Source organism: Cylas formicarius, unplaced genomic scaffold (genome assembly GCF_029955315.1).
Source record: "Cylas formicarius isolate icCylForm1 unplaced genomic scaffold, icCylForm1.1 PGA_scaffold_10__41_contigs__length_53128322, whole genome shotgun sequence".
Lineage (NCBI taxonomy): Eukaryota > Metazoa > Arthropoda > Insecta > Coleoptera > Brentidae > Cylas > Cylas formicarius.
Genome location: NW_026844214.1, coordinates 15,055,870 through 15,066,721, shown reverse-complemented (window position 1 = coordinate 15,066,721; position 10,852 = coordinate 15,055,870). Strand labels below are relative to the sequence as shown.

General features: G+C 30.4%; 1 protein-coding gene and 2 long non-coding RNA genes across 3 annotated transcripts; 2 read left to right on the top strand and 1 right to left on the bottom strand.

The window, feature by feature from the left end:
* The first annotated feature begins 586 nt into the window (after positions 1-586).
* Positions 587-1,385, top strand: LOC132708131 (uncharacterized). Its single transcript, XR_009619838.1, has 2 exons — positions 587-680; positions 884-1,385. It is a non-coding gene; the product is annotated as an uncharacterized LOC132708131 (long non-coding RNA).
* On the bottom strand, positions 914-3,261 carry LOC132708129 (uncharacterized). Its single transcript, XM_060680260.1, has 2 exons — positions 2,494-3,261; positions 914-1,384 (listed from the first exon to the last, which is right to left on the bottom strand). Exons 1-2 carry the CDS (start codon positions 2,512-2,514, stop codon positions 1,088-1,090), a joined length of 318 nt encoding a protein of 105 aa, XP_060536243.1. The 5' UTR covers positions 2,515-3,261; the 3' UTR covers positions 914-1,087.
* A 2,022-nt stretch (positions 3,262-5,283) lies between these two features.
* On the top strand, positions 5,284-10,310 carry LOC132708130 (uncharacterized). The gene is made up of 3 exons (XR_009619837.1): positions 5,284-5,442; positions 6,529-6,605; positions 9,581-10,310. It is a non-coding gene; the product is annotated as an uncharacterized LOC132708130 (long non-coding RNA).
* The last annotated feature ends 542 nt before the right edge of the window (positions 10,311-10,852 follow it).

Sequence of the window (10,852 nt, the reverse complement as noted above, 5' to 3'; positions counted from 1 at the left end):
TTAGAGAACAGCACCATAGATACATTATTAAGGCGTCGAAAAACTTAATTAATTTTCTCTATGCTCACATTTCAGCATACCCAAACCAAAGTTAGGTGATTTTCGGTTTTTCGTTTTAGTGTATGCCTAATATTATGTATTCATTGAACAATATTTGTATATAAACGACTTGCACTTTACTAATAACAAATTGTTAGTTTTTTTAGCCCTAAACAATATAAAAACACCTTTAAAAAGTATTATTAGTCAAAAACTCTTAGTTAGGCACAAATATCGTGCAATAAGTTACATGATATTTGGATGGCAATAAAAATTGCGCAAATAATAAAAAATGACTTAAAACAAAACGTAAATTAAATCTGTATTTGTATTGCACTTTTCAAAGCAAACAGCGAAACGAAAACGAAGCAATATAGCCGATTTCATAGCCACAGTCCCGTAGGAGACGCTCCGATAGAGCCGGGGCTTGCTACCTGGAACTACAGAACTACACGCATGCGCTACAGGTTGCGCCCAAACGCTGTTCTGCGTTTTTTCTACTTTTTGGAAGCTTTCTTTTTTCTATTGTGCAGATAGTTTGCATTTATATACATATATTGACACCAATAAACATGCATCAAGTTTTAATATCGCAAAACGTGCACACATTTGCCATACTATCACTATAAGCACCAATAAACGTAAGTAGTAATTATATTGAGTAAAATAACTCCATATAAAATCATGTATATAATTTTTAAATATGATTAATAATCAAGATAAAAATAATATATAGTTCACCCTTAAAAAAAAAGGTATCAGAAGTGTAAAAAAACAGGGTACCTAGCTATTATATCTAGTAGCCTTATCACCTCACATTTTTATTATTTATTTTAAATTCCAGAATCAGCACAAAACACAAACTTAGTTCCAAAATAGCGGAGCTTTTATGATGGTAATGAAGTAATGTTTAAATATTTCGACATGCTTGGGTTACCCTGTGTATTTCGTGGGGAAACTTTTGAATACTATATAATATCTAAATAAAACAACACTCAAAATCTAAATGTAATTAATATTATTAAAATTGCAGCAATTACATTGATGTTCATGGAGTGAGATAATCGACTCCCCCTAAATGGCCATCATCTCTAGCCCGTTGTGCCGCCAACCTTTCACGATCATATCCATCTATTCCCAAGCCTAACCTCTCTATGTGGCTTTCTCCCAAAATTCCATTCAATTCCTGGTACTGTCTCGAGCGTCTGATGCCAATTTCTGGATCAAACGGCCAAGGCATTGATTTATGCAAAACTGGGTGTCCTGCTAGGTTGAACTGCACCAAATCACGCACAATCGTGAGAGCGGCATCGTTAGATGGGAAATTGTAGGCTATTAGAAGAATCTAGAACGATAGACATACTTATGTTTATAGACTCATAAGTTTATTTAAGGTTGCTATAGCATGAGTATCGTTTATTATTTTTTTGTTTCTTTATTTCAAATCGAATTAAAATACATTTGTGTTTCCACTTTTTCCACGCTATTCAATGAATTTAAACATTTTGTAACCCGATGCAACTTAAATACTTACAATTTAATACTGCATTATGCAACAACGGCATTTGACACAAGCGGAGCGAGTACTTACTAAACGAGTGCGTCAAAAAGTTTACCTTACGTGTTACATACTATACTTTTTCAACGACCATTAGTTTCGTTCTTATATCAATGGTCACGCGAAAAATGTACCCAAAAACCAACGGTAGTAGAAAATAGTATAATATGTAACAAGTGTGGTAAACGGTATTTGAAAATCAATAAGAAAAAGATCCTCTTTCAAAAAATTAGTGCCAACTAAATGCCTATTATTCCACCTCACAAATTCATAGACCACCATTCTGATTTCTCGTGATTCCATCTTCGTGCACATTCAAATTACAATAAGTAATGGAAATTGTGCCCAGTCAATAGACATAAAATATCTATCATCTCTAAATACCATAGACAATGCAATAAAACATTCATTTAGATAACTATAGGACACCCTAATACCAACCATTTGATAGTATAATCCCTGGTAAGTTAAAAAATTTGGTATTCCATTTAAAATAATCACGTTTTTTATAGTTGGGATATAAAATATGCTATAATGTTACACCCTACTGTCAATTTTGCTGACACAATTTATATATATTTTATGTATACATTCAGGAAAAGAAAATTAGATTATATTTTGAGTATCACAAATCTTATTAAAACGCACATTTATTTTGGTCGTAGAATCCAAAAATGCTATATAATGAGAGGTCCATTTAAAAAAACGAATTTGATAGGTACTTTTAACACTTTAATTAAAAAAGTGTCACTTTTTGGAAACCCTGTATTTTGACCACAACAATTCATGCCGTATAACGTGAACAACCCTGTAAGTATCGTAACCACAATTCCAGTTATTAAAAGCATAGGAGCACGATGCACTCTATTTCAAACTTGTAGTAAAAAACAACTTACCAAAGAAATGGTCACTTTCATTTTAAGGCGCACTTAAAATTCGTGGCGGAGCTAAGTACCTAATGGATTAATTTGCACGTCAAAAAAGTGAAAGTGCACGAGAACGCTGAGTGTATATGTATGAATAGTTTCGACCCCGACTTTTCCATGTTGTTAAGAATTAAACACGCTCATTCATGCAAAGACGATTGAGTAAGATGGCAAAATGTGACAATTATTATAATAAAAAAATTATTGATGGTTAAAACGATACTAATCGATAATCGATAAATTGCCATATATGTGTACATAATTAATTTACTGTTAATAACTATACGAGATGTCTCGCGAGTTTTTATCACACAAAACTTGTGGATTCCTCCTGTGTCGGTTGTTGATGAATCGAACTTCCTAACATTGGGCCAATCATTCTGTTGGCTTCTTCAGAGCTTAACTAAAACTGACTCGCATTCTACTCTGTACTTCCTTAGCTTGCGGAGTTATGGGAGAGGCATGAACATGGTGTCGGATAACTGATTGCCTTATTGGTGGCAGCCTTAAGACAAATAAACTCATTATCAGTTGCCGAACACAATCATGAAACCTGACACAAAATTTTATTAGATAAAATTAAAATTCTTGCATGTAATTAATTCTTCTACAAACGATAGTCTATATAAATCTTAACCACGACTCAGGTCTTTACCTGTTTATGTTAAATGTTCATGTTCTCCCCTCCACAAACAATATATAAGCATGTATGGTCTGTTCATAGATATAAGAAAGTGACCAATTGATTTTGAATGGGATTATCCAAGGGTTAACATTAACATACAATGCAACAAGATTATTACCTAAAGTTTCGGAATTTAAATTCAGGTAAAATTGTGGTCCGTAATAGAAAATAATTTTATACCTACCTGTGTTTAATATTCTTTGGTTTGGTGTACTACTTAGTTTAAGTTTATTAGTAATCATTCTTATTTCGTGTGTAATACAACGTGTGTTGAATCGTGTGCGAATTATGCAAAATATGTGCGAGTCTAGTGTATCTCAGGAGATGCTCCCGCCCAAATGTAGAAAACACTATTCTATTGAGACTAAGGAAGTTATAAACAATATTTATTTTACTCTCATTGAACGTGGTGCCAGCAGAAGAAATGGCCACATTGACGAAAATTCAAACATCAACTGTATGGAAAATTGTGAATAATCCCATTTCAGCGACGAAAAAAAGAAGCGATGCTGATATTTTCTCGAGTGTAGATGAAAGTGATCAAGATATAATACGGGGTAAAATTTACCAGTTATACGAGGAACAAAGCGTGCCTACATTAGATATCTTAATTAGGAGCCTTGAAAAAGATGAAACCGGTGTTAAATGTGTGTTAAAGGCAAGTTTTAATGGAATCTTTTAGAATTCGGAAATGGAGACTGGAATCTAGAAAAAAATAGGATTTTTCAGAGAACAACAAAGGCCAATTATTTACTTGGGTTGACTCAACTGATAAGTGGAAAACAAACGCGCCATCAAAAAGAGGTAAAAGAATAACTATTTTGCATGCTGGCTCTAAAGATGGTTGGATTCCAAATGGACTTTCTCCGTCTGCGGAAAATATTAAAGATTCTTCTCTGGATTACCATGAAGACACCACCGCTGATTTATTTGAAAGTTGGTTTAAAAACAAACTAGTTCCAAACATTCCTCCTAATAGCGTCATTGTAATGGACAATGCAAATTATCACAGTAGACAGTTGACTAAAACCCCTTCCTCAATCGTATATCCATATTGGAAATAATATAGAACAAATAATAATTAGAACAGGCGATGATAGCGATAGTGATACTGATATATTATGTGAATAATTTTAAGTAATTTAAGTAGGTAATAAAAATACATGCATAAATAAATAATTATTGTTTAGTATCTTTCCTAACAAAACCCCAAATAATTAAATTCTAAGCAAAGTACGGACCTTTTCGGCCATATTTCATTCTTACAGCTTGCCTGGATGTTTCCTTAATTCGTATCAATTTAGTCACTTTCTTATACCTATGAACAGACTTTACACATGCAGTAGAACGCGAGCCAGTTTCAATTAAGCTCTGAAGAAGCCAACGTTAGCAAGTTCTATTCAACAACAATCGACGCAGGAGGAATCCAGAAGTTTTGTAAATAAAACTCAAGTTATCTATTGCTCTTGTATATCTTACAGACCAAACAAGCTGACTTAAAATGAGAAGTATACTTTTTATTTCTGCTTTTATTTTAGATATCGGCATACATTGAAGCAAAATAGAAATATAAAAGAATAAAGGAAACCCTTTTCCACAAAGTTTTACACAGTTTTTCGCATTCAACTGATTCGCCTAGTGAAAATTAAATGTTGAAGGAATATTTGTTATGATATGCTATTGTAAGTCAGGATTATCGAACTTTTTATTCGAAAGAATATATTCGTATAATATTCTCGGATTTTCTTAAGTCCAACAGTTCAATTGTTTCTTAAATTTCTGCAATTTTGTCTTAATAAAATAATTAATTAAATTACTTAATTAATTAAACTCGATTTCATTGGTTCCTTGAAAGTCACAAGACAGATGCGCCGTGAAATCATCAAATATGAGACATACTTTACCAGCAAACTTATTTTAATATCATCGTTTCCTTTTCAATTCCTTTTTTAAACGAGCGCATTTTCAATCGAAGATCTGTGTCCATATAATCAATAACATACTGGATCGCAACAAAAAATCTGGACAACCCGTATACCTTATAAAGGGAAACTGTTTACCTCGTCTGCGACTTTCACTTTTGGAAGCGGTGACATAGCGCTTTATTACTGTAAATTTTATCGAAGGCAGTTGGTTTAAAAGTTTAAACGTAGGTCAAAATACATAACCACGAGATATTTTTCTTAGCGGGAAAAGTTATTGAAGAAACTATGGTGAATAAAATATTCTTGGCGGTAAGTATTTATTTAGGAGCTTAATTTATAACTAATAAATTAAAAATTTAGCTTTTTATTTTGTAAAAAAATTATTAACAATAGCTTAAAATTAGATAAGAGCGTATACTTAGTATTGCAGTATATCGTCTTGACTTTTGACGGCAATTATCGAAATAACTTGTCGACGGCAATAAAACACCTGTCTTGTCGATATGGTAACACAGAGCATCAGAGACGGGCTCAAAATATGAACATTAAATATATTATTTTCATTTAGATGTAACAAAATCACACTAATACTAATGGAAAATGCAATGACACTAAATATATACAAATTATCAACAATCACCTATACAAGTACGTTTTTATTAAAAATTAAATGAAAACAAGAGTCGACGTTAAGATTCGTTATAATGGACTCTATGTTATTTTGTATGCAAATTTAAGAATCTTCAATTTTTAAAATGTGCTATAAAATTACTTTTTTAATTAAATTTATTACACTCGAACTTAAAGTAGAAATAATATTTTCTGCTCTTATATTTGATTTTACTTGGTGCCACAAATGTTCTAAGAGGTTGCATATGCCTTGATAAAGAGGAAGACATAAAATAGTATACTCCATTATTTCACCTATACTATCACATACTTGTTATGTTTTAATAGCATATGTCCTTTCTTGTAACTGGATTCAAAGTACAACTACTGAGTGTCAGTTTTTGCACTAGATGAATTTGGTGCTTTTTGTAGCTTGCGGAATATGTTTTAAAAAATAATTTTGAAACCAGTTTTCACTAATATCTTGTTGACAATCTTAAAGTCGTTATAGTATTCTTCGCAGTGATATACTCGAGACATATGGTAAACCGGATTTGTCAAACGCCAAGATGATATACTTTGAGACCCGCTATACCTATATGTCTCACATTTTTAAGACTCTCCGATATAAAATTTATACAGACATCTCAAAAGTTAAATCATGCAATCTTTATTTGCGTTTAAATTTATTTTCACAGGTATATGTGTTGTAAGTGAATACCTAATTTTATTAAGAGAAAAATAACTTATAAAGCCTTAGCTACTAAAAGTCCAAATTCCTTTCAGATAATCTTCACATTTTGGGCATTATTTTATGCGAACGCTTTGCAACCGAAAGCACCAAATTTTCAATATTTCGAAAGGTATGTGAAATGTGTGAAAGGAAAGTGAACTCGATTTAAATTGAAAAATACCAATTTTGAAGGAAATTTTATTTAGACGAAGACGAGTAGTAATAAGAATTCTTTTCTTTGTCATACATGTTAATATTAAAGGCAAATAAGTGTAATGAGCGATTGTTTAATATTACTGTCCAATTCTGGTATCCGCTTGGGTTTTTGTTAAGTCATGTACCTCAGGAAACTCTGTGAAATCATTTAAATCGTTTATCCTTCTTTAAAATAAGTGGTTGTAACTATTGTTGATTGTGACAATGTTTGGTATAAATATTAAATAAATTAAACAATTTATATAAATATAAGAAAATACAAATATGATATAATTGTCATTAATATTTTGGCTTTGAAGTTTAAGTTTATTATTAGTTGCTAACAGTTTTTATAATTGGATTTGATTTTTAATTTAGAATAGGTTATTAAATTGTGGAAAAATTGAATTAACTAATATCTTAGCTTACTAATATTTCTTCGCTTATTGAGAGCATTTATCTTTTTTTCGTTTTCGTTTATTGCTAATTTTTTATAATAATTATATTGTGTTAAAATTTTAGTTTCTTGAAAATTAAATTCATGTTTTGTTAAATTTTCATATTTATGTAAAGCAGATGATACGTTTTTAGTATATTTATGTCCATTTATACGATTTTCCAAAAGTTAGCTTGTCATTCCAATATATTTTTTTGGTCAATTTAAACAAGGTATTGAATATATTAATTTACTTTTAACTGGAATTTCACTTTTTAATGCAGTAAAAATTGATTTTATTCATTTGTAAGATTGGTAACCAACCGTGCTACACAACCCACATCTATATAGAAATTTTATCAAAAATTAAACAAATTTTATTTGAAAATCATTTCTCTGAAAATAAACATGCTTAAACAGCGAAATAAACATATAATTTCTAAATGTGATATCACAGTGTGACACAAATTAATAAAATCAGTTTTTACTCCATTGACAAGTAAAATTCCAGTTAAAAAAAGTCAGATGTTGTATGTTGAATACCTTGGAATGACAAGCCAACTTTTAGAAAAACATATAATTGGACAAAAATGTACTAAAAACGCATCAACTGTTTTACATAAATATCAAAATTTAGAAAGTAATATTTTAACTCAATTGAACTGAGGTGGCTTTTACTTGATAACAATCCATTGAACACAATTAAATTAGAACATTATTTTATTTATTAGTTTATGACAGTTGTTTCGGTAACACCGTGTCTTTATGAAATACCATATACATTACATACAATACATATAAATATAAATATTTGATAAAGGCACGATGTTGCCGAAACAGATGTCATAAACTAATAAATAACTGCAAAAATCTGACCATATTTTGTTCTAATTAAATTATTTTTAACCTAAGTTAATAATTATCAAAAAATAGCAATAAAAGAAAGGGTTCAAATTAAGAAAGCTGTAAATTAGTAAAAATATCACTAAGGTAAGTAAATATTTTTATATGAAATGTTTAATTTATTTAATATTTGTATGTATTTTAGATTCTTGATAAAAATTCAGATTGTGATCGAAACATTAAATAAAACCTAAACCCAAGATTAACTCCAGTATTATATATATACGAGGTTCAAGAATTAAAAGAAGCTGTTATAAAAGAAAATTTATTTATTGCATATTACCAAAGTATTACATGATCTGATTTTGTTTTATGAATAAATAACAAGTCATCGAGTTAATAAATAATTAAAACATATAAATATGATAATATAAATAACGTATTTTCATGTATTCACTAAAATTATTAAATCGATTGATTGGTTTTAGTATTTTTCAAAAAATAAAAAATATTAGTTAGATTTACAGATTTGTAGTAAACAAGTCTTAATTTTATCTTATTTGATGGTTTTACGGCGTATCTCCGTCAATAACAAAGTTACCGTGTTGCTACATTTTTTATCAGTTGAAAGGTGCCGCAAACAGAAATGTCATAGCTATTTTCGATTTTTAGACGTAGAGTGTTTTTGAAAATGTTGCATAGACACCCTTTCTAGTTTGGTTATGGGTACACTTATTGAAAAAGTGAAACTGGTCTGGGTAGTGGCGTAGTCAGTTTTCTTTTTTTTTGAAATTCACAAATATACAAACTAAACTTGTATTTTTTTTAATGGAATAGCCTGTGTTTATTTTAATAATTTTATTAGGCTTGCTATGAGCATTTCAAATGCAAAACGTATATCTTTCATTTTGTTTTTGAGTAGACCATGCGAAAAAAGGGGTCCGTTTCCTAATATATTTTTGTTGTGAAACACTGAGGACATGTTATAATTATTATTGTTATTTTTGACTTCAGTCCTTCTATTACCGTTTATGTTATAATTTAAAATATGACAATTATGTATAAGTTTATTTTGACAGGTCACTAACTTTTTGTGTTCCATTAAAAAATACAAGTTTGGGTTATACATATATCAAAACTTATCAAGTTCAGAAAAAGACTGACTACGTTACTACATCCTTTGTCAAAAAAAACCTATCCAGACCAGTTTTCACCTTCTCGATAAGTTTACAAATATCGCAAAATAAAATTGCAAAACTTTCAAAATCATCCTGTAACTAAAATTCCAATATAGGTATGAGATTTCTGTTTGTGCCATCTTTCATTTTATGAAAAAATTGCCACTAGCCGCTTAGAATCTAAATATTTGAGGTTTCTAAGTACCTAAAATTCATTTTATTATTTGCAAATATTTAATGAACATATTGTTTGATCGTCAAATAATATGTAAATGATTTTAAAAAGAATCATATTAGTAAATATCGTAATTAAACAATGAGCAAGCTATGTTTTCTTAAGGTAAAATTTGCCTCACGTTTCTAGCACGCCGCCCTCATTCCAGTTTAGATCGAGTTCACTGATCATTCAAAACTGAATACAGTGCAGCAGTGAATTTTTCTTTGTATTTGCAGGCCAAAGTATCGTTATCCATATTATGATGAAAACGGGAACGGTAAACTTCTTTACGGATATGGCGACGACAAACTGTATCAGTACAAAGTATTTACGCCACTGGAAGGAATCCATTAGTACCTAAAACTCATTAATCCAATTAAATTTGGATTTTTAGATTTTCATGTATATAATATATAAACGATAATGTACGTAGTTACGTAGTTAGTTCTGACTCATTTAAGCGGCCTAATTATATTATATCTAGAATCGCGTGCCCAGTGCAAATTTATTTAATATTTGTTGTTAAAATATTTTTTACAATATAAAGTGTTTCAATAATTTTTACGTGTCTTAAAATTAACAATTTAGACGTGGTTTTTATTCAAGCGACACTTATTGCAGGAAAAAATGTTAATGTACTTAGGAATTAAAATTTGGAGTGATTTCGTTATTTTGTTGGTATTTTTTTAAAAAATAGTTCGCGATTTGACATCAGTGCTTTTAGCGTTTCATCCGATCAACATTAAACGAAAAGCTTACCGATTAAATATTAAATAACAGAACTCTAGCAATAATATGATTGCAACTTCCTGACAAACGAGTTTAATTGCGAGCAAAGCGATTTACTGATACTCAGCCTTCTGCAATATTTAATATTTCTTTCATAGAGAGCGCTTTTAATTTTTGCTAGTTTGAAGGTACAATGCGAAAGTGTCCTGAGATATTGTTTTGGGGCTATTTTCTACAAATCACGCACTACCAAAACCGTTAACGGTGCCACGAATAATGCTAACCTGCTGCAGATTCAGGTAGATTGAGCAGGCTAAAGGAGCAAAGGTAATAGCATACTGAATTGCAGAATTAATTGGCACTAATATTCATTTCTCGAAATAATGGGAGCAGTTCAAAAAGGGCAATGTCTAGTTCATTTGACAATAACCATCGGATCGCAATAAGTGGCGTAAAGACCAATAAAGCCTATCTTAACTCTCCCGAACTAGGACCGTTAATCTGTAGACACAGAAAAGTACTTTCGAAATAAACATTTAAAAAATGGTGGGATTGCATGTTTAACAAAATATGCCCAGATCCGATTAAATTTTCTGCGATAAAACGAGTTCAGTAAGTGCACAAATGGCGCAAAATGCTGCTAAGTGCATCAGATTTATGTGACTCCTTAGACAAAAATATCAGTACCCTGAGCTGTAATATTCTAATTTAAAGCTTCTATATTATCTATAATCTATATATCTATATATTTTTCGCATATAATTACTAGATATAGATAA